Here is a 23,820-nt window from a genome sequence, read left to right as displayed (position 1 = left end):
TGCAGGACTTTAACATTTTTTGCAATACTTATTCTAAAAGTAGAAATTCAGAGTTTAGGGCTTTTTACTACTCATTTAATTACAATATTAACCATCTCTCAATTACCATGGTAATACATCTATTTTAATAGCAATCAAGTGCCCTCCAGCCATTTAAGATTCAGTGAAGATATTTAAATCTTTTCCCTTTAGTTTGTAAACCTTAAAAAGGGGGAAAGGCCTCAATAGGTGCCTTGACAGCAAAAGGCTTGCCTGGCTCAGAGATTTTGTATATAAAATGGCTGCCTGAAGTGCAGTGAGTTAATGCCTTCATAGCAGTTGAGAAAATACATATTTTTGGGGGCAGAGGAAGCCAACCATAGTCTCTTGTGGCTTTTTTAAACTCTTGACACACACTCAAATTAGACCCCACTTCTAGTATCAAAAATCCTCTTGAATTTTTTATGTAATTAGTAGGGCTGTCGATTAATCGCAGTGAACTCAGGCGATTAACTAAATTAATTGCACTTTCAATTGCACTGTGAAACAATAGAATACCAATTGAAATTTATTACATTTTTGGATGTTCTACATTTTCAAATATGTTGATTTCAAAGTGTGTAGTGCTCACTTTATATTATTTTTATAATAAATATTTGCACTGTAAAAATGTTAGTAGTATTTTTTAATTCACCTCCTACAAGTACTGCAGTGCAGTCTTTATCATGAAAGTGCAACTTACAAATGTAAATTTTTGTTTGTTTGTTACGTAACTGCACTCAAAACAATGTAAAACTTGAGAGCCTACAAGTCTACTCAGTCCTACTTCTTCAGCCAATTGCTGAGACAAATAAGTTTGTTTACATTTATGGGACATAATGCTGCCCGCTTATTTACAATGTCACCTGAAAGTGAGAACAGGCATTCGCATGGCTCTTCTGTAGCCAGCATTGCAAGGTATTTACATGCCAGATATGCTAAACGTTCGTATGCCCCTTCATGCTTTCACCACCATTCCAGAGGACGTGCTTCTATGCTGCTGACGCTCGTAAAAAAATAATGCATTAATTAAATTTGTTGTTGAATTCCTTGGGGGGAGAATTGTATGTCTCCTGCTCTTTTACCCACATTCTGCCATATATTTCATGTTATAGCAGTCTTGGATGATGACCCAGCATGTGGTGTTCATTTTAAGAACACTTTCACTACAGATTTGACAAAACACAAAGAAGGTGCCAATGTGAGATTTCTAAAGATAGCTACAGCACTCAACCCAAGATTTAAGAATCTGAAATGCCTTCCAAAATCTGAGAGGGATGAGATGTATACCATGTTTTCAGAAGTCTTAGAAGAGCAACACTCCAATGGAGAAACTACAGAACTGAACCACCAAAAAAGAAAATCAACCTTCTGCTGGTGGCATCTGATTCAGATGATGAATATGCATCAGTCCTCACTGCTTTGGATCGCTATCGAGCAGAACCCATCATCGGCATGGACGCATGTCCACTGGAAGGGTGGTTGAAGCATGAAGGTGACGTAAACAGGAAGCGGGCAGCATTATTTCCTGCAAATGTAAACAAACTTGTTTGAGCAATTGGCTGAAGTAGGACTGAATGGACTTGTAGGCTCTCAAGTTTTACATTGTTTTATTTTTGAGTGCAGTGTTATATTTGTACATAATTCTCTAAATTTGTAAGTTCAACTTTCATATTAAAGAGATTGCACTACATTATTTGTATTAGGTGAATTGAAAAACGCTATTTTACTGTGCAAATATTTGTAATAAAAAATAGTGATATATAAAATACTGTACACTTTGTATTCTTTGTAATTGAAATAAATATATTTGAAAATGTAGAAAACATCCAAAAACATTTAAATAAAAGGTATTCTATTTAACAGTGCAATTTTTTTAATCGCTTGAGTCCTAATAATTAGTTAAAATTTAAGATTGAAATTTTCTTAAAAAAAACTAAAGAAGGTGATGAGCATAAGAACTTTTGTGGTGCTTTGAAAACAAGTTGGAATTGCCTAGAATCAGAGAAGGGAACTGGCATGGATGGGATCATTGTCAATTGGAAGGTATAGCTAGTGAGTGACATAAGCTTTCCCTGGATGTTGAAGAGGGAAATGGGTGGAAATGTGAACTGTTGTAGTGAGGGCTGGTTTTCTGTAATGTAGAAAATTCTAAAATGTGGGCAGGGTAACTGATTACATGGCTCTGTCCTACGTGAAGGTGGCTAGTTCATGGATTTTTTTTCAGTGTTGAATTCACCAAAGGGCTTCTCACTTTTAATTCTAGTAAATGTGAAAGCTGCTGATCAGTATTGCAAAATTCTGCAACTGGCTGAAATGCAAGTGTGCTACAAACAAGAATTGTGTGTATATATAACTTCATATGCATTTATGTACTGAACACTTGACAAATGTCTCTCTCTATTTTTTTACAAGATTACACCCAATTTTCACCTAGATAAGGCACAGATTTAGGGCTAGAAGGTATTGCAGATGCTGCTGTCACGAAGAACACTCACCAATACAAAGTCCTAACTCCCTGCTCAGATAGTGTATGGCACAGACTGTCTAGAATGAAAATCCTAAAAACTTAATCTTGTCAGCATTCAGTGAGCTAACGTATAGAATATTGACACAATTTGTTTGCTCTTGGCAGAAACACCACCACCAGGATATATCAGTGAAGATGGAGAAACAAGTGACCAGCAGTTGAACCAAAGCATGGATACAGGTAAAACCTATTAATCTCTTCACTATGTGTGCAGCGTTGGGATTTCTAGGTGTGATTATCTAACACAATGGGGTGACTTCTTTCAACCATGGTTGTAATAATGTAAGCCTAACTATGGAAAGTGGGTAGAGGTTCATAATTTGCTACAGTGACCTGTTATATAAAATTGCTTTAAAAAATGTTAAAGGGTGAGGGGAACTGAATTAGTTTAAAAAGAAATGGTTTACTGATACCACTCAAGGACTGTGTTTGATTGAATGGTAAGAAGAATAGGGGACCAGAAAGCGATGAACCAAAATTGGTACTTCAAAAATTAGGCCTACTGTGGCAAAATAATGAGAGGATAAACCATTCTTCCCGTCATCCTTTTTGGGGCCTTTAAAAAGAAGCTTGAGGAAAAAAGAACTTTTACCATCCTCATGGCAGAAGGAAAAGGATTGTTGCTGTAACCAGACCTTAATACTCCAGTGAGGAAGCTTGACTATCATCACCTCATCAGAGGGGAACTCAGCTTGATACATGTTAGATCCTGCTGTCTTGCCTCCCTCATTTGTCCTTTTCCATACCCCCACTATCTTGCCACCTGTCCTACGTCTTCCTCTCTCTTGGCTTTTCACCTGATCGTAAAATCATCTGCGCTGCATGGCACCAGCATAGCGAGATGTGATGGCCCAACCAGCTCTGCTTGGCTGAAGGATCATTGAAGGAAAGGATCTAACCAGATTATGTTCTTGGCGAGCGAGGTGAGCTGGGGTCCAGAGGTGGCCAATCTACCAACCAAAAGCATCTGTCTGAATGACTAGCTGACTTATATCCTGAGAACATCAACAAAAGCTGTATTTCCCACCCATTTATATTATCCTATCTCCTGTCTATCTTGTGGCTGTTTTGTCAAAAGCAGGAAAGGGACTATCATTCCCAACTCAGAGTTGCACAACAGAACTAACCCTTTTCCCCCACTAAGGAGGACTGTTTGGCAGAATAAGAGACTATAACCACTGTTCATCCATTTAAAAAAAAATAAACAAAAAAAACTGTTAAACTTTGGACCGTTTCAGGGTCCTGCTAACACGTTTGGCTCTTCGGGCCCTTTATTCCATCTAAATTAACAAAACACCTTTTCACTACAAATCATGGTGGCATTCCCCTGGTATATACAAGCATATTGTTCCAATCTCTTCTGAAATTTCAATACCAATTTAGTATGAACAATAACTATATGGAAATGACGTTTTACGAAAGAGCATAAGACTATCCCAGGTAGTTTCAAGGATGAATCATACTGGGGCATTCTTGCAAATATCCAGACTATCCTGAAAAGAGCATCTTGTAGATAAGTTTATATTAGCCAAAGAAGTTGACACATCCTGCTTTTGTTTCCAGACGTCTAGGGGGCTGCTTGATCTGATCTGCTTAATGAAATAGTATGACCATTTTGAAAACCTTATTCTATATAACTTTTTTCCTGTTGTACTCATCACCATAGAATCATAGTCTATCAGGGCTGGAAGGGACCTCAAGAGGTCATCTAGTCCAACCCCCTACAACAACTCAGTTCCTATTCCTGTCACACATCACCTCCATATTGGTGCACATAACAAGATTGATTCCGCACATGGACTTAAAAAAATTAGAGGGAACCCTGGTCAGCACTGTTACCTCTGGATGAGAAGCTCCTGCTGACACTGGGTACAGATAGTCTATCTTGGCAGTCTGTATTTAATGTTGGCAGTCTTTCCACTTAAATTGGACTCAACTATGCTAGCTTAGCTAAGGGCTGCAGTGCCTCACCAGGAAAGCGCGATGCCTTAGTTAGGAAGGCTAACTTGCTAGAAGCAACCTTGTGTTTTGTCTTTGCTTCTTTCCCCTGTATTTCTTCTCCAGTCAATAGCAGGCTGTGCAGGAGAGTTCATGTTTCTTTTCTCAGACTTTCTTCATCCTTCCGTAAAGAATAGTCTTTTAAAAATATTATTCAAGCTGTGTCATTTCCAGTGACATGCCCGGCCTCCAGTGAGAGTTTGGATCTCAAAGCTTCATGAAACCTCTATTTGTCACATCTACCTTCTCTTCTAGCTGCCCTCACTGGAAGTCAAGCAAGAAGCCACTGGTTTCTACAGTTGATAAAAATAAACAAAATATGCATGAGGATATAAGATATAATCACATGCGGTGAATGTAATGTGAGTTCCTGCCAAGTACTTAAGATTTCAGCATTAAAAGTGTTTAATACAGTAGATCCTCAGTTATGAACATCTGAGTTACGAACTGATCAGTCAACCACACACCTCCTTTGGAACTGGAAGTACGCAATCAGGCAGCAGAGACCCAAAAAAAAGCAAATACAGTACAATACTGTGTAAAGCATAAACTACTAAAAAAAAGGGGGAAAGGTTTAAAAAATTTTTTTTGACAAGGTAAAGAAACTGTTTCTGTACTTGTTTCATTTAAATTAAGATCATTAAAAGCAACATTTTTCTTCTGCATAGTAAAGTGTCAAAGCTATATTACGTCAATGTTCAGTTGTAAACTTCGGGAAGAACAACCATAATGTTTTGTTCAGAGTTATGAACATTTGAGTTATGAACAACCTCTAATCCCAAGGCCTTCATAACTCTAAGGTTCTACTGTACTAACAAAAAGCAAAAGTAGCTTCTAAAATATGTATACAGTTGGGCAATTATGTGTGTTGATATTTTAAACTAAGGATAAGCCACTTCATTTTAATCTGGAAAACTGGTTGCAAGATATCAGACGTGTTTGTAGTTCATTACAAAGAATAATATCCTAATATAATGTTAGCATATGGAGAAGCATGGTCTTCTATAATCTAAATGAAACACTCAGAAATTATCTAAAATATTCTGAATTATTCCTCCAGGATCTCCAGCAGAGCTATCTCCTAGTACTCTCTCCCCAGTTAATCATAGCCTGGGTAAGCTGGAAATACTTCACTTTTAACTGTTTCCTAAATTGTGTGCTTCGTATATGTATCATCATAAATCTTTCTCCTATTTTTGGGTGCTGATTATTCACAGAAGGGTGGAATCTGTATTAGAAGGAAGCAGTGTAATGGTTAGCTCTCATTAATGGTATCTTCACTAAAACTCTGGTTTAATTGCAAAGATGTTAAATGCAAATAAGTGTGGTACTTTTTTTTTCTTGTAACTGTTGGGACCTTAGCAAAGGGAGAGTAGAATGGCTGAGGGTATGCAAGAATGATGGGAACAGGAAGGGGATTTTACTTGTAAGAATAAGGGCTTGTCTATACTACCTGCCAGATCGGCGGGCAGCGATCAATCCAGCAGGGGTCTATTTATCGTGTCTAGTATAGACGCAATAAATAGACTGCTGAGCACTCTCCCGTTGACTCTGGTACTCCACCAGAATGAGGAGTGCAAGTGGAGTCAACGGGAGAGCGTCAGCTGTTGACTTACCGCAGTGAAGACACTGTGGTAAGTAGATCTAAGTACGTCGACTTCAGCTACGCCATTCACGTAGCTGAAGTTGTGTATCATAGATCAACCCCGCGCGGCCACAAGGGAACAGCTGCTTCCCTCCACCGCTTCTTGCTGAGGTCTTCAGCTGTCTGCTGCATAGGTAATAGGAAGAACTGCAAAGGATCACAGACTCGCTTGGCTTGGCCAGGCGTGGGGAGGGGCATGTGGCAGGAAAATCAAGAGAAGCTGTGTTGGGAAGAACAACCTCTGAAGGGTGAAAATGGGAAAAATAACTCTGGGGGATGACTTGGAAGGTACAAGGGAAGAGATTTGGGTGGTGAGGAAGAGGCTAGAAGGGGGAAAACTAACAAGCAAACGGGACAGTGTAAAAAGGCAAGGGTTTCTCCCTAAGACCCCAATAGCCTTATCAGTGGCCCTGTGTTTTGGACATACAATTTAGAATTTTAAACCTAATACTCTACTGGATAAAATTGTACCCCACTCTTTATTTCCTCAGTTATAAACAGCAGTTGCTCAAATCTACTGAGTGAGTGGTGATCATGTGAGGGTGTTCCCTCATTTGAATAGAGGGTTTAGAGATGGGTGAGAATGACTAGGGACATGGAAAAACTAATCTAGAGAGATCGAAGGGACTGGGCTTGTTCTTGGAGACAAACACTCTCTACGTTATAAAAGTGTACAAAATAAAGATTTTTGTATGGAAGATACAAGGATAATAGAAGCTCCCAATGTATTATGAAAAAAGTTGAGGATATTAAATTTAAAAAGCAATAGTTTTAAAACCGATAAGGCATTACCCATTCATATGGATAACAGGAGTATCCCAGTGTTACAGTACATACCGGGGTGGGGAGGTGGTGGTGGTGAAGGGATATTAAAAACACTTGCTTCAGGACATAACCACAATAGTTAGAGGTTGACTTGAGAGGAAACTTTTCTTTGTAGTCAGGCTATCCCATAACTATTTCTGTAGCATTTGTTACTTGCCACTCAGTGACAGGATACTGGACTGGATAGACAATTGGTCCAGTATAACACTTTTTATGTTCCTTTGCAGAATATGGGCTGTGAGGAGGAAATTCTCTCTGCATGAGCTATGGAAAATGAAAACTTAGTTACTGATTGATTTTTATAGCTCAGAGCTAGTGCCAAGACAAATCAATTTGAATCAATAAATATATATTTTTAAACATCTGTTTCATTATCACAGGAATTCTCACTTTTTTTCTTTTTTTTCCAGACTTGCAGCCCGTCACTTACTCAGAGCCTGCATTTTGGTGTTCAATAGCATATTATGAACTGAATCAGAGAGTGGGAGAAACCTTCCATGCATCACAGCCTTCATTGACTGTAGATGGCTTTACAGATCCATCAAATTCAGAAAGATTTTGTCTAGGTTTGCTCTCCAACGTTAACAGAAATGCCACAGTGGAAATGACAAGGCGACACATAGGTATATTCTTAAATCTTGTAACTATCTCTAAGGGTAATGGCACTTAATTGAATAGATCTGGGTGGTTTTTGCAAAGTTCTGAGTGTGTTACAACTTAAATTGGATCAGCACAGGATTGGGAAAATATTAAATCAGCACAATAAAATAAACAAGCAATATTTAATAAAATACTAGCAGTACCAAATTGTGTTGTTTTCTTGCCTACCTTTGGAATGTAAAATGACAATTTACAACTTCCAGATAAAGCTGAAACTAGTCTTAACTGTGCTAATTTGACATTGTAAAAAAAATTCACCAAACAGTTACTGAAGTTTGCAGCATACCATCTTGACTCTGGCCTTTCAGTAGAGCTGTTGGAGGTGGGGGAGAGGCAGAAGTAGACTTCTATTTTGCTGGATTTCAATGTGGATTTTTTGTGAAATCTTTCACATTAAATCAGAACTTTCAAAAAGCAATTGTGGTTTAAAAGTCAGTTCTTTGAAAACTTTAGATTTTTGGCAACTTCCAACATACAATTTAACTGCTCAAGCAAAACTGTCAATAGAAAAAATCCAATTGGGAACCCCTAGAACAATAAGCAAACATTTTTTTTGAAAATGGAATTAAAAAAAAAAATCACTTCATAGTGCACCTCCTTGCTGAATGAGCTATTAGAAATAGTTTGCTATTAGAAATATCTCATATCTTTTTTAATACAAAAAGAACTAATTCAGATCAGGTATTTTTCTAGACAGGAGAGCTAGTTCATATTAAGGATGAGCAGGAAGAGGCTGTCTTTTCATAAGTGCCAAATGAAGTCCTCTGGTGCCTTTGTCTAAGGAGTAAGCGCACACTGGGGTAGGGGTGGGGCAGGAGTCTATGCGGTGTGAGGAAGGCTTTGGAGGTGAGAGGAAGTAGCTGACTATCCATGAGCCTTGTTCTTCTTAACCTGCCACACTAGTATTTATACGAAAACGAACAAGATTTAATAAGAAAGTTAATCTACTTGTTTTTATTGCAAGTATTGCTTCGACAGAGGGTATGTGCGGAATCAACATTGCCTTCAAACTTTGATTCTGATTAGTACTTTGAGACGAAGCAAACAGAAGGAAGAAAGAATTTCTTGTCAAGAACAGACTTTGTTCTCATTCAAGAACAAAACATTCTAGGGTTGTGGGAGGAGGAATTCTTCTGAGCAACATCCTGCTCTCCCTACATGTGTCAGCTGGCAATATGGCCATATTGCCAGCTTAACTGATTCACCTTGCAGTTCTGAGAGGGGGAAAAAAAAAAAGTTGGCCCTCAGTGAAATAAAGCAGTCTTCTAATATGTCAACCAGTTCAGATCATATCATAAGTGAAGCTTCTACTAATCTTGTTTCAGGAAGGGGAGTGCGTCTGTATTACATTGGTGGGGAAGTTTTTGCTGAGTGCCTAAGTGATAGCGCAATCTTTGTTCAGAGCCCCAATTGTAATCAAAGATATGGCTGGCATCCTGCAACGGTATGCAAAATTCCACCAGGTAAGAGCACAAGTACAAGGCATACTAATCAAGAAATTGAGTACATTTAAATGCATTGTCTTCCTATTAACTTCTAGAAGTTGGCTCTTCACATTGCCCTCATAGGAAAGCCTGCAAGTATACATAGGCTGTAGTTTTCTAAACTTTTTTCTCTTCATAGGATGCAACCTGAAGATCTTTAATAACCAGGAATTTGCTGCTCTTCTGGCTCAATCTGTAAATCAAGGTTTTGAAGCAGTATATCAGCTAACTAGAATGTGTACCATAAGAATGAGTTTTGTTAAAGGATGGGGGGCTGAATACAGGTATGAAACATTCATTTTTACTTTTACATTTACTCTAATCAATTTTCTCCCCTTCCTCCTGTCCCACTCATGCCCCAGCTTGAAAGGCAGACAATTAGACTGCCACCAGCTTTAAAAATACACTGTCAGCAAATAAAACAAGAGAATGCAATTGTGTTTCCATGGGAGTGAGTGTGTTCTAAAACCCTTATGGATCAATATGTTAATTTGTCTCACATTCCAGGAAACTAGCTATTCTGCTAAAAGTGTGGTGGTCTAGATATTAGAGTTAACTTTTTACATCTGATCTTACTTGCTCTCCACCATCTAGTGGCTTTGACGTTTGTGCTGTGATTACTTGCCTTTTGTAAGATCTACATAAAACCATTGTGTCTCAGTGCTGCTCCATATGGAGTGTAATGAGCTGCTTAAGATGTGATGTTGGTTTCAAATGATGGTAACCAAGGAATAAATTTGGAATGACTCTTTCAATAAGTGTATTATAAACAATAAAACAGCTAGAGAATGCACGTTTGGGAGGTGGGTAAGAGTTTGGAACTCATTGTGGAAAACTTAACTATGCCAGGAATACGATAAGTTTGATTGTATTTGTGTAGTAAAACTGCTAAGAACAGTTTTACGAATGGAAAAAGTTCCTTTTTATTCATTGTTGAATTTATTCCAGTTATGCTCTCTAATAGGACTATTTAAATCTATAGAGGAAAGGGTTCTTTATAAAATACAATATGAGAATTCAGGAGGAACAGCATCTGACTTATGAGTTGAGAAGCTATACAGAAAAATTTGGATTACTTTGTCCCTGGGGAGAGAGGTGTATGACTAATCCCCCCCCCCCCATGTCTGAAGTTTTTTCCACAGAAAGAATAGGGACTTGATATATGAAACATCTCTACAACGTGTAATTACTGGAAAATGGAATTATTTCAGGCTTTGAAGGTGTATATTTAATGCTGTGTAGGTTCTACTGATGCTTTGTCACCATTTGGGTTTAAAAATGGATCCATCCCAAGTTTCAGGTCGGGATCTGAGATAAAATGAGGACTTTGAGTCATGGAATAAACGGGAAGTGCTCTGTTAGCAAGAGGTAAACTAGAGGGAAAACTGGCCCAAGCTTTGAGCTAGGGGAGTTGGCTCAAAGGGATTGTGTGTACACTTAAGAAAAATTAAATACAACATTAAAATCATATATCAGTATAGCTAAATGAAATTAAAAATAGTGTTCAAACTACAGAGCGCCAAAACTTGAAGCGCGCAGAGCTTCATAAAGAGAGAAGGGAGGGCAGAAGATTGCAGTGGTAAGGGTAGTGTGTGTGTGTAATTTTAGATGGCTAATAAATGTTGGGTCTGCAAGATCCAGTGGAACTATTGGTAGAGTGGCTAAGTAACTATTCCTTACTGAAAAGGAAAGGATGATCTAGTTTCTCTGCATCTGTATGTTTGACAGAGAATGTTAAATTCTTGATGTCTTGTGGGTAATAAACAGGATGAAGTGGAAGATTCTGAGATTATTGAAATACTTCTAGGCAAGATAACTGGCTAATCCATGTTGTCTAGTAGAAAATTTAAGCCATTGTCAGTTTTTTATGGGCTAGTTAACAAAGGTGAGTTAGGACTATTTGTAGGTAAAAGTAAAAACAGAATTGTATGTAAATGATTGGTCTTGGAGAAGTCTCTTGGGGTTGTCTGTAATACTTAAATTATGAAACTTGTAGATGACACTAAAATGGTGTGGTTAAGGCAGGAGGATATTTACAGCTATACAGGATAATCTTGATTCAGGTGAGTGGTCTGAGGTGCCTAAATGTAAGATGATGAAATTAAGTAGAATTTATCAGCCTTGTGAAATGTCCAAAATTACATCCCTGGGAAAGTCAAGGTAAGCAAGGATGAATCCGTGCCTAATCTAAGTACAAAAGCTTGCATTAACGCATTTCCGTCTGGTAGTAGGTCTGGTTGTTTTGGTAGACGAAATGTTTGTTCTTTGCTTCACATGATGGTTTGTATGTGTTGCATGAATCCAGAGACGCAGTTATCGGGCCCAGGTTAGAACACATGAACTTGCTGTCCAATTTTAGTACCTTTTTATTTGAAGAAAGGTAGTCCAGTTGGGGAGATATAGTAATGGGCTACATGGAACTTCTGTTCTGTTTTAAAGAGGACTTGGGACTAAATGGATTGTATTTCCTTGAGATGAGAGAGGAGATTTTTATGCCAGGAACATTTTGTTCTGGCGTAAGTATTATATTATCAAGATGGCAAAGTAGTCCAGAATACACTCTGATAGAGGGTGGACACTGCCTCATTTCTTCTACAGAATGTAAAATCACAATAAATACCACCTCGTTCTCTTGGGATGCTGGTCTAATAACTTTTTTCTGCTTTTACACTTCCTCTTATTTATACAAATAAAGATTGATAAAACCATGTTGTAAACTGGTGGTTGTGGTCCTAGTGACAAAAGTAGAAAGCATCAGGATTGCTTGCTTAACTGCTGGCTCTGTTGCATTATGCCACCTCATTTTGTGTGTAAGGTAGCTATAAATACCAAGAAAAAAAAATCTATAAAACTACTTAGCAACAGTGGACCTAATCCTGCAGTCCTAGGTCAGGAAAACTCTCTTGGATTTCACTGAGAGTCTGGCCCCCCACCCATTCAAGGCCTGATCTCCTACAGACCTGTAAAGTGAAATAACTGCTTCTCTCACGTATAGTACATCCAGTACTTTCATACCAACTTTTTCTCTTAAAGTACTTGAGAGAATCGCTTTTGAATAGCAAGTCTGTAAAATAGGAGTGTTGGGGGTTGAAATTATTACTTCAAAAATTTAATGAAGCCTCAGCAACAATGTGGCTTTTTTACAGAGTGCCATACATAAAAAGCTTGCCAGGTGGAAAAATATAGTTATATAATAGACGAGGGTAATGTGTAAAATTTTGAAGTTGTTTGAGGAAATTACAATACACTACAGAGAAGTTACAGGAAATCAGCAGAGGAGATGTTAGGTTAAGTGTTATCGTACAGAAACACCAATGTAACCACACGCTCAGTTATGATGCACTTGTTTCTGACAAAATCTAGCACAGCTTCCTTAAATTTTTCTCTGCAGCAATTTTTATAATCAACAGATCTGACTTTCTTTTGGTTACAGTGTTACTACTACTCAGCTGTATTGGCTCTGTTGTTCAATTCCTTGTGCATAAATAATAAAATAGTTTGTCAAGTTCCAGTCAACTACCTGTGCAACCCCTTTGAAGGCAAGGGGCTTACTTAAGCTTTTTTCTGTTTACTTAATGTCACCTGCAGGACTTTTTAATCTTAGTGAGCCTGAGAAGTTAAATATCAGCTTTACTGAAATGTGGGTATCAGGTTGAGTTTGTAGGGTGGACAGTCTGGTTTTAAAAATAAATATATAACTAAAGGTGATCTCCTTTTAATGTGACAGTTGGAGCAAAAACCACAAAGGCAGTTTAATCTTGGTGCATGTGGAGATTAATACGAACCCCTAAGGTACAGGTGTATCTTGTACATATTTGGAAAGACTCTGTCTGCAAAAAGTTTCATTCCTGTAGTGCTTGAGTCTTCTCTTTTTTTATATATAGTTTTATTTATTTTTTAATCACACCCCTATTGGCTTCCAAAGTCTCTTGGTAACTTCTCTTCTCTTTCTTCTCTAGACGGCAAACAGTAACAAGCACTCCTTGCTGGATTGAACTGCATCTGAATGGACCTCTACAATGGTTGGACAAAGTATTGACTCAGATGGGCTCTCCTTCAGTACGCTGCTCCAGCATGTCGTAAAACACCTTCCTCTGTTACCAGTGGGCTAAATATCAAGTCCAGTCAACAGACTTAATATAACAGCTCGTCTGTCTTAGTATTGGTGTGTGGTTCCCATGAACTATTTACTATTCAAAAAGGTTTAAAAACAACAACAAAAAACAAAAAACAGCACTTGAGGTCTCATCAATTAAAGCACCTTGTGGATTTTGTTTCCTGTACTCTGATACTAGATGAAAATTTCATGTATAGAAACACCACCTGAAGGAGGAAGGGACAGTTCTAAAGACTCTTAATGGTGTTTTCATTGGGTGTATAATTGAGTGTCCTAAAGGTTTATCAATAACATGAATAGTTGCATATATGTACATCTAATGTATCGATCTCCAATATCCCAGTATTGTGCTGTTGTACATTTTTAGTACCCATAAACAGATGTGTGCTCTTTTTAATTTTGGGCATACTTCTGATAAAATTCCAAGTTCTCTCTAATCCTATATTCTTTTTATATTTTTTATATATGCAGGTTTTAAAGATGTCCTTTAAAAAAAAAGGGGGGGGGGGCGGGGGAGGCCAACTTTCCTTGTAGAAAAAAAGCTTAACTTTTTGCTGCCTTCTTAAAAATCCCTCCTTTGGAAGGGAAAGAAATGCCTGAATTTCATCTCTGAAATCGTAAACACTTTGTATACTTAATGGGGCCCAAAATGAATTTATATTGTAAATTCTGAGTCTACCCTAGGAGCCTACTTTTCCCCCTCCCCATCCAAAGTAACGCGTCTGTTGCCGGCAATAGATGCACTGACGCTGCCGGCACTGAGGCATTTGACTTTTTTTTGTACTTCAGATCGTTAAGAGCAAATACTTTCTTTCATGAAATGAAAATTTATAGTAGCATTGAATAGGCTTATGGAAACGTACAAGCTATTGGCTTACCCCTTACACCTATATTTTAAATCTGTCACTTAAATTTTGAGTTTAATTTTTGAGCCCAAATACCTTTAAACAGCTTCCCCCAGGGATAAACTAGACTTTTTTCCATGTAGGTTTTAAATAGATGCAGCTTTTTAATATATTTAGTGATGGAATGTAAATTCCTTGATCTGAGTGGTGTTGTATGGCTTAGTGACAGACCAGATCATACGCATTCATTATGAAATAACGAGCCTTGTAAAAGTAGGTGCTTCTGCAAAAGCTCTAGGATAGTGGTTGCTGAGGTATGACCAGCAGAGGAGGATTTTTAGGTTCTTCAATACAGTGCATGTTATTGTGAACCCTTGGACACTACATCTGCACCATACTAAAAATATTCTGAATTATATTCTACAAATAAGTCTGGGTTGGGGAAGGGTTGGGAAACTGTATAGAAGGGTTATTCTGACTTGAAAAATATACATCTTACTAACAATCTTGTGATCTAGCTGTCTGTCATTCTTTTGTTATTGTGGCAGTAGCAGGATTGCCTTTGTCCCTGTCTCCCCCCCCCCATTGTTTCATTCATTACACTAGTACTGTACTTTGTAAGTACAGCTAGTGATTACTTAGCTTTGAGAACAAAATGTGGCCAGTGTTACAGCTTTTAATCAGTTGACTGAATTGAAGATAGTGATGGATATTTTTATGCCATAATGAATAGGGCATATAAGCAATACCAAAAATTAAGCCTTGAAAAAGTGGGCCAGGCAACTTTTAAAAATTGGAAATGCATTTACCAGTTTGTGGTAGTTTTACCAGTAGACTAATGTATTGGTAGAACTTGTGAACCTAAGAAATAAGCTTCATGCGTGTTGCATTTGCCTAATATGTGAATACACTAATAAAAGTTCTAATTCTCATGATGGTGGTTTTTATTAATGTTTGACAGCGGCCATATCCCACAACCACTTTACTTAGTGAATTATCTTATGGAAGAGAAGTCATTTCAGTCTCAGCATACACACTGGCCCAAGTTTGCTCTAATTCATTTTAGAGTTTTCTGCCTTACCTCCCCTTCTGGGAGAAAATAAAGTAATGCAGCATTCAAAATGAGTTCAAAAGCAAAATTGCTATCTTAAGTATTGTGTTAGGGGGAGAACTAGATTAAAGGAAACTAGAATTAATGGTAGGAAAATTCTCACGATGTGAGATTAGATAGATATGTATTAGACAGTTAAGGTAAATCTGAAGTAATATCTTTTATTGGACCAGCTGTCATACTTAATCATGTTTTATATTATCTGCTTAGAACTTCCAGAGTTCTTTTTAGCCTATATTTAACAATGAAAACTTTCCAAACTGTAAATAAAAGGGGAAGTCACTTTTTGTTGCAAATACAAATTGAATCATAAGTACTAGGTCAGATGTCTTTTTCCAGAACGGTAGCTAGAGAAGAGTGACTCTCTGGGTGAAAGACAAGATGTTTTTGCCAACACATAAATTGCACTTATGAGTAGTCTGAAACTTGGATAAGCTATGTGACCTGATGCTAAGGTCATATGCTGTGCGTTTGTTTTTTTTTCCTTCCAGCTTTGTTGACACAACTATTGCTCACTTAGTTTTGAACACTACAGTAACCCTGAATAGCCTTTTTTGGGGGGGCACATCCTCCCATCCAGTGTACAAGGAACCTACAAATACTTATCAGTGGACCTATGGAGCTGAAATGAAAGTTTAGACTTCCACATACTTACATGATTCCAGTAACTTCAAGAAAAACCTCAAATATCCTGAGACTCACAATTTAATTTGTAAGCACTGGCAAAACAGTGCCTCTGTTCCCCTCCCTTTGTATATGTTGTCTCTTTATACTGTAAACTCTTTTCAGCAGGGATTCTCTTGCTATAGCTTTCTATAGCACCTTGCTCAAAGGAGGGTCCCTAGTTCTTATCAGAACTTCTAGGGGTATGTCTACACAGCCCATGGCAAGCAAGCCTCCCAGCATGAGTTGACTGACTTGGGCTTGCATTTGTGCTCTAAAAATGCCTGTATAGACAGTGCTTTGAAGTTGCAGCTCAGGCTGCAGATTGGGCTTCAAAGCCTGAGCAGCAGCCCAAGCTGCAGCTTCAAAGCTTTGTCTACATTGGTATTTTCAAAGCACCAGCACACGCCCTGCAAGACCAAGTCTGTTGATCCAGGCTGGGAGGCTCACTGCTGCGGGTTATGTAGACATGTACCCTCAGTGCCACTCTAATGCATATAATTTGGAACATGATGGAAGTTTTTAATGGTGTCTTGCAGTTAAGGCACTGGACTAAAACTGAGGACAATTGCTGACTCACCCAAGGACACAGCCTGTGGATGTTACGTAGTCATTGTGCCTTAACTTCTAAACATACAGGTGTTTGTAAGATCACCCATGACAGTAGAATCTGAGCACCTTCTCACGTGTAAGAAGAAAAGAGTAATCTTAGGTTAATACATAATATAGATTCTGTTATATGAATACATAATATATCTCACTAAGCCTCTTATTTTCAAGTATCCAACAACTCCATATTGAGAGGGCCTGACATTTGCTGGGATTGATCTATTACATAATCGTTCTAAACTGTGGGCTCAGTATACTGAGGGGAAATGGCATGTTTTAACCATTGATCTTTCAAACTTAGTTGTGGTGTCAGCTTTTTTTCGTACCGAGGTTTTATTGCAGCTGGATTTTGAGTTAAAGTATTGTGAAATCAATTTTCACTTTATTCCACCCAGACCAAATGTTTATTTTTATTTGAAGTACAAAATTTGTTCCAGTAAAGGGAACACTGCTTGAATATAACCTAATGCTGGATACTTGAATATTCAAGAGTTTATCTCATTATGTGAGTTTTAATAAAGCGCTATTTCACTGGAAGAAATCTCCATTTAACAGATAACATGCATGCCATATTAGAAAGCACTTCTAGAAAGATATACTTGAGGAATTTATTTTGACTGCTTCCAATTTGATGGCCTATTCATAGCTATGAAATACATCAGTGAAATGTATATCTCCTAAATCTAAGCATGTGTAGTTTAGAATATGCACACTACTCATATTTTAAAATGTTCTTGTTCATATAACCAGTGCTCACGTTGTACGTCCTACTTGATATCTTGTCTGTCTTCAGATTGTGATCTCAACAAAGTAGGGATTGTGCCTTCTGTTTGGAAAGCACCTAGCTCGTAGAAGTTACTGGAAAGTTCACCAGATCTACGAAGAATGGAACCGGGGCTCCAAAACTGAAAACCGTTTTTGCCGTGGCCTGATGGGCCGCATTCAGAACACAGCACAGGCAATTGCAATAAGAAAGGCAGATGATAACCTTTTGGTCAAACCTCTGCTCTTTCTGGTCAACCACCGTATCCTGCTGACCGACATAGAGATCTTAATGGAAGTGGATGGCAAAGAACCATATTAGCTCCGACTGCTCCTTTCAAATAAATACCAGAGTGGTGAGGGACAACTGCTCTTAAAAAGACTGGAGGCTCACGAGGATCAGTCTTCTTCCTTCTCCTTTCAATGTGCGACCCTTGTGAGGTGTGGTAGTGATAGGTTAACTGCCACCAGCTATACGTTTGTCTAAAGCCATAAAAGAAGGGCACTACTGGCAGCAATGAAAGTACCTATAAGAAAATCCCAGCTGGCAGCTGCTCTGCCCAGAGGGGAGACAACTTTGCAATGTTGTCAGGAAGAGGAGAAACTCTTAGAGGAGTTGGCTTAGAACCTGCCTAGGACTTTCATAGAAGGCATCTGTGGTGTAGAGCTGTCAAGCAGAAGCATAGCACTGGCTTTGCTAGATCAGCTGCTGCTCCTTGATGATCAAGTAGTGGTCAAGAAGCAACTCTGGATTGGCAAGAAAAAGGTTTGTTCCTCTTGGATGGGGTTTTCGGAACAATTATTTCCATTCTGGATTGTATTTCTGTAGCATGTCTCCCACGGTTCTGATACATATAGGCTATTCCGCTCCTGTCTACAGTTTCTGGAGGCAATTTGAACCTGTAGTACAGCCCGTGCTAGCCATGCCCCTGCCCTCTAGCTTGCTGCCAGAACGGCCTCCTAAGTAGCGGTTCACTTGGCTCCTCATGCTGGAGCCACAAAACAGAGCTGGGAGGGCAATGTGTGTCCTGCCTATTCTCAGGCAGTAGGTCCTGGCCCTGCTAGAGCATGGGGCTCTGAGTCAGACAGGCCTGTTGGATCTCCCCCTGCCCCCAAGAAGTCATGACTCCAACACAGAAAAGCCCGAGCAGGAGCTGCAAAGCATATAGATCAGTCCATAGATGAAGTCTTTGGCTAGCCAGGCTAGGGGGTAAGTACAGGACCCGAAAGACAAAACCCTTAAAGGGCACCACGTCCCCCTCCCATAAGTACTAAAATGGATCCTAAATTCCCTTCTTCCCAAATCAAATCAACTCTAGTAATGAGACCCTATCACCCAGGGCAGGGGGAGTGGGACTCTGAAGGGGAGGACACTGAGGGAGACTCATCCAGAAGGCTGAAGCTGCTGCATAAAACAAACTGCAAGAGACCACACTTCCTGGCCACAGCTGGGTGGCCGTGCCCATTAAGTAGGTCAAAATGGCTAAAAAAAAAAAAAAATCCAAAAAAGTGTCGGTCTTGTCTTCTCTTCCCTCCGCCCCAGGTGTTCATCCTTGGGCTCAACCCCTCTCCTCCCTCCAGTAAGGAAGGAGAGCTCTCTCATTTAGGCGCTGAGCAGAACGTGGGTGGGTGGGAATGCAGCAAAGGTTGTTCCTCCCTCTTCCCTCATTTAAATGTTTGAAATTGTGTGCAAAAGGGTTGTATCCACAATCCAGATCCAACCTGAACAGGTGCACAAGGACAAGCCTAAAAACAATATCGGCCTTCTAAATCCTTGCCTAAGACAGCAATTTTGCTGCACCCATCCTTTGAGAATATGATCAGGCTCAGAAATGGGAAAAATCTGACACCAGTAAATGCATAAGCAGGCATACACTTAGATATTACAAGTTATGAGAGCCAAAAAAATGCCATCAGTTATACCATATATCGATGCTCCAGGGACATCTCTCCCAAAGATGCAACTGAAGGGAAGCCACCCTCAGAAGGGACTTGGAGGCTTTTTCCACCAGCCTTGGCCCTAACAGCTACATACCGCACAAGTGTGTCAATATCCTGGCTGGACGATCGTAAGGCCATGAAGGATAAAGATCTTCCACCTCTCTGGTTTACACTGAAGAAAATTTACCTAGTAATAGCCTTTGGGGCAGATGGCACAATGGATGCAATGAGATTTCCAGTCAATGCCATGGCATCCTGCTTAGCCAGAAGCCACATCTGGGTTTGCCCTGGAAGGTCAATGCTCTGGAAACTACAGACTGGGGGGAGGAATAGTCCATTTTTATCAGAATTGCAGGAGATGCTGCTAGCAGAATTGTAAATTTCTTACCTGATTTCCTTTCTCCTCTTCTCCCATCCTAGCTCCAGGAGTGTCCAATGGAGAGGAAAACCACAGCTAATAATTAGCCAGGCACATGGGAGAACCGGTGGGCGAGAGAACACCTTCATAATGAGGTAAGAACATGTGCTTAAACTCAGAGGCACTGTGCAGTGTAGGAAGCGAAGCATGGGAGGTGAGTCGGCGTTGGGGACTAGAAAGCACTAACAGAACGGTGAAGGAGTGGAGTGATGGGGTTAAAGGAAAGGAGAGAGAAAGTGGTGTAGTTGCTGGAAGAAGCTGAATGTTTCAGAGTTTCCTGCAGCAAGTCTGTGCATTTACTATCTCTGTGCTATGCTCATCGTAGAGGTATCCAAGCATCTTTTCCGGTAGCTAAGCGCCTTTTAAACTGGCATGTACCAGTTACAGAATTAACAAAACTCATCTTTTCAGTGCTGTAACAACTTGAATGTAGCTCCTAAAACAAGAACAATGTTAACACAAACTAAAGCAAACGGGGGGGAAAAAAATCTACATTTTTCTCACTGGTATGCCCAGTGCTGTCTGGGAGTGAAAGCCAAAGCTAGCAATACAAAAATGGGTAAGTATAGTCCTCTTAAAAACAACTCGCACTAATTAAAGAATGTAGAACCAGTGCGATTGTAACTTGCGATTGGAGTATAACTTTGGTTGGAAAGAATCTGGTACACATCCTAAACAGAGGGTTTTCACAAAGCATCCGTCCCAGGAAAGGGACAGTGTGGGGAGAGGTCTGGTTACAGTCCTCCATGACCACTGGTTCTGAAGAACAGGATTTTGCTGTTGCTTTGCCTCGCCAGAGTGCGCTCAAAACAATCATCCCAGTTCTTGGAAGAATTCCAACACTTGCCCAAATGAGACTTTTCTTATTTGTTTATAAATATTTCTCTTAACATGGGGTTATCATAGAATTTAGAAGAGGGACCTCAAGAGGTCATATATTCCTGTCCCCTGCATTCAGGGCCAGATTAATGCAGGGGCTTTAGGGGCTGCAGCCCTGGGCTAAGGGGGGCCATGGCATGCAGGCAGGCATGCCGTGGCCCCATGCCACTCCCAAAAGCGGCTGGCTGCTGGCATATCTCTACAGCCCCTGGTAGGGGGAGGGAGGGAGGTGGCTCCATATGCTTCCCCCATCCCCAGCACTGTTCCCGCAGCTCCCATTGGCTGGGAACTGGCCAGTGGGAGCTGCAGGGGTGGCACTTACAGGCGGGCATGGGCAGCACACGGAGACATGCAGTTCCCCTTCCCCCAGGGGTACGCAGAGACGTGCCAGCAGCCAACCGCTTCCGGGAGCAGTGTGGGGCCACATGTGGTAAGCGCCTCCCAGCTGGAGCCTGCACCTCACGCCCCCTCCTGCACCCCAACCCTCTGCCCTAGGTCAGAATCGTCTCTTGTACCAAACTCCCTCCATAGACCCTGCACCCTCTCCTACCTCCCAACCCCCTTCCCCAGCCTGGAGCCTTCTCCTGCACCCAAACTCCCTCCCAGAAAGAAACTAATATAACAGCTGTTCTAAGGTAAGAAGTAGGCTATTTTGAATTAACGTAACTATATTCTACATGTTTTAAATACTGAACTGTAACCACGGAACGGCTGTGTTAATTATAAGGCAAGTTTGGTATAGCGTTAATAGCCTCGATGCCATAATTGTGATCATTTTGTTTTAAATTAGGAAAAAGAATTCATTTATACAGGGGCCCCACAAAATCTTTACACGGTTAATCCAGCCCTTTATAGAGTTAATCCAGCCCTGCCTGCACTCAAGGCAGGACTATGTAATAACTAGACCATTCCTTACAGATGTTTGTCTTAAACCTTAGACCATTCCTTACAGAGATTTGTTCTTAAAAACCTCCAGTGATGGAGATTCCACAACCTCCCTAGGCAATTTGTTCCAGTGCTTAACTACCCTGACAGTTAGGAAGTTTGTCCTCATGTCCAACCTAAAACGCCCTTGCTGCAGTTTAAGCCCATTGCTTCTTGTCCTATCCTCAAAGGTTAACAAGAACATTTTTTCTCTCTACTCCTTGTATGTACTTGAATACTGTTATGTCCCCTCTGTCTTCTCTTTTCCAGACTAAACATACCCAGTTTTTGCAATCTTCCTTCATAGGTCAGGTTTTCTAGACCTTTAATCGTTTTTGTTGCTGTCCTCTGGACTTTCTCCAATTTGTCCACATATTTCCTGAAATGTGGCATAGAGTATTCCAGTTGACGGCTAATCAGCATGGAATAGAGCAGAAGAATTACTTCTCGTGTCTTGCTTACAACACTCCTGCTAATACATCCCAGAATGTTTGTATTTTTTTGCAACAGTGTTACATTGTTGACTCCTATATTTAGCTTGTGATCCACTATGACCCCCAGATCCCTTTCCGCAATACTCCTTCCTAGGCAGTCATTTCCCATTTTGTATGTGTGCAACTGATTGTTCCTTCCTAAGTGAAGTACTTTGCATTTGTCCTTATTGAATTTCATCCTGTTTTTACTTCAGACCATTTCTCCCGTTTTGTCGAGATCATTTTGAATTTTAATCCTATTCTCCAAAGCACTCGCAACCCCTCCCAGCTTGGTACTGTCTGCAAACTTTGTAAGTGTCCTCTCTGTACCAGAGGTACTCGACCTTTTCCTTTCTGAGCCCACCTTCCCCAACATGCTATAAAAACTCCAGGGCCCAGCAGGGGTGTGTGTTGTGTGTGGGACAGGAAGGGGGGGCAGATGGGACTCGGAGCTCCAGCCACCGGGCAGGTGGGCAGTCCCCTCAGACATAGGTGTAGTTTGATTTCTATTTTGGGGGATGGGGCCCAGGGAGGGAGCACTATCTCCATCCCCTGACTCATCTCGGCAGCCCACCCAGCCTGTCTGGGTTGTTGGGGGAGGGGTGCAACCAAAAATTCCAGTAGCTGGCAGCCTGGTACCCTTGGGGGTTTACCCAGCCTTCGCAGGCCGTCCGGTCAGTGTCGGGGCCTCGGAAGCTGTTGGCCTCGGCATCCTGCCCTCCTCTTGAGGTAGAGGCCCTAGAAAGGAGGACCCCCCAGGCCAAGGAGGACTCAGGGGAATAGCTGGCTGGACCACCGGGGCACATGGCAGATCCCACTGCACCAGCTTCTTCCGCCTCGTTGCCAGATGAAGCTATTACGGATCCCCCTCATTCAGTTCCACAAGATGATGCTAAGGCTCATCAGGAGCTATTGAAGAGGGTCGCCTCCAACCTGGGGCTCCAGGCTGAGGAACTAGAGGAGCCATCGGACTCCCTGTTCGATGTCCTTTGCTCCACAACATCCGCTAGGGTGGCTTTGCCCTACATGAAGGGGTAACAAATTACGAATGCTGTCAAGGTTCCTCCCCCACTCTGAACTCTAGGGTACAGATGTGGGGACCTGCATGAAAAACCTCCTAAGCTTATCTTTACCAGCTTAGGTCAAAACTTCCCCAAGGTACAAAATATTCCACCCTTTGTCCTTGGACTGGCCGCTACCACCACCAAACTAATACTGGTTACTGGGGAAGAGCTGTTTGGACACGTCTTTCCCCCCAAAATACTTCCCAAAACCTTGCACCCCACTTCCTGGACAAGGTTTGGTAAAAAGCCTCACCAATTTGCCTAGGTGACTACAGACCCAGACCCTTGGATCTTAAGAACAATGAACAATCCTCCCAACACTTGCACCCCCCCTTTCCTGGGAAATGTTGGCTAAAAAGCCTCACCAATTTGCATAGGTGACCACAGACCCAAATCCTTGGATCTGAGAACAATGAAAAAGCATTCAGTTTTCTTACAAGAAGACTTTTAATAAAAATAGAAGTAAATAGAAATAAAGAAATCCCCCCTGTAAAATCAGGATGGTAGATACCTTACAGGGTAATTAGTTTCAAAACATAGAGAACCCCTCTAGGCAAACCCTTAAGTTACAAAAAAGATACACAGACAGAAATAGTTATTCTATTCAGCACAGTTCTTTTCTCAGCCATTTAAAGAAATCATAATCTAGCTAGGTACGTGTTAGATTATGATTTCTTTAAATGGCTGAGAAAAGAACTGTGCTGAATAGAATAACTATTTCTGTCTGTGTATCTTTTTTGTAACTTAAGGTTTTGCCTAGAGGGGTTCTCTATGTTTTGAATCTAAGACTCCATTCCTGGTCTATCCCCAGTAAAGACAGAATATAGACAGACACACAGACCCTTTGTTTCTCT

General features: G+C 40.4%; 1 protein-coding gene across 2 annotated transcripts in view; it reads left to right on the top strand.

Moving 5' to 3' along the window:
* The window catches only part of SMAD2 (SMAD family member 2), a 65,971-nt gene extending 50,914 nt beyond the window's left edge, over positions 1–15,057 (top strand). For both annotated transcript variants that reach the window (XM_084628968.1, XM_084628967.1), the window contains 6 exons: positions 2,654–2,728; positions 5,607–5,660; positions 7,427–7,639; positions 9,002–9,139; positions 9,300–9,444; positions 13,120–15,057. In XM_084628968.1, the coding sequence (XP_084485094.1) occupies positions 2,654–2,728; positions 5,607–5,660; positions 7,427–7,639; positions 9,002–9,139; positions 9,300–9,444; positions 13,120–13,243 (749 nt within the window). In that variant the 3' untranslated portion in view covers positions 13,244–15,057. The remainder of the gene's footprint in view (positions 1–2,653; positions 2,729–5,606; positions 5,661–7,426; positions 7,640–9,001; positions 9,140–9,299; positions 9,445–13,119) is intronic.
* Positions 15,058–23,820: the final 8,763 nt, after the last annotated feature.

This window comes from Lepidochelys olivacea (assembly GCF_965140295.1).
Source record: "Lepidochelys olivacea isolate rLepOli2 genome assembly, chromosome: 5".
Taxonomy (NCBI): domain Eukaryota; kingdom Metazoa; phylum Chordata; order Testudines; family Cheloniidae; genus Lepidochelys; species Lepidochelys olivacea.
Note: the sequence above shows the minus strand (reverse complement) of the source record. Positions and strands in the feature narration are given on the sequence as shown.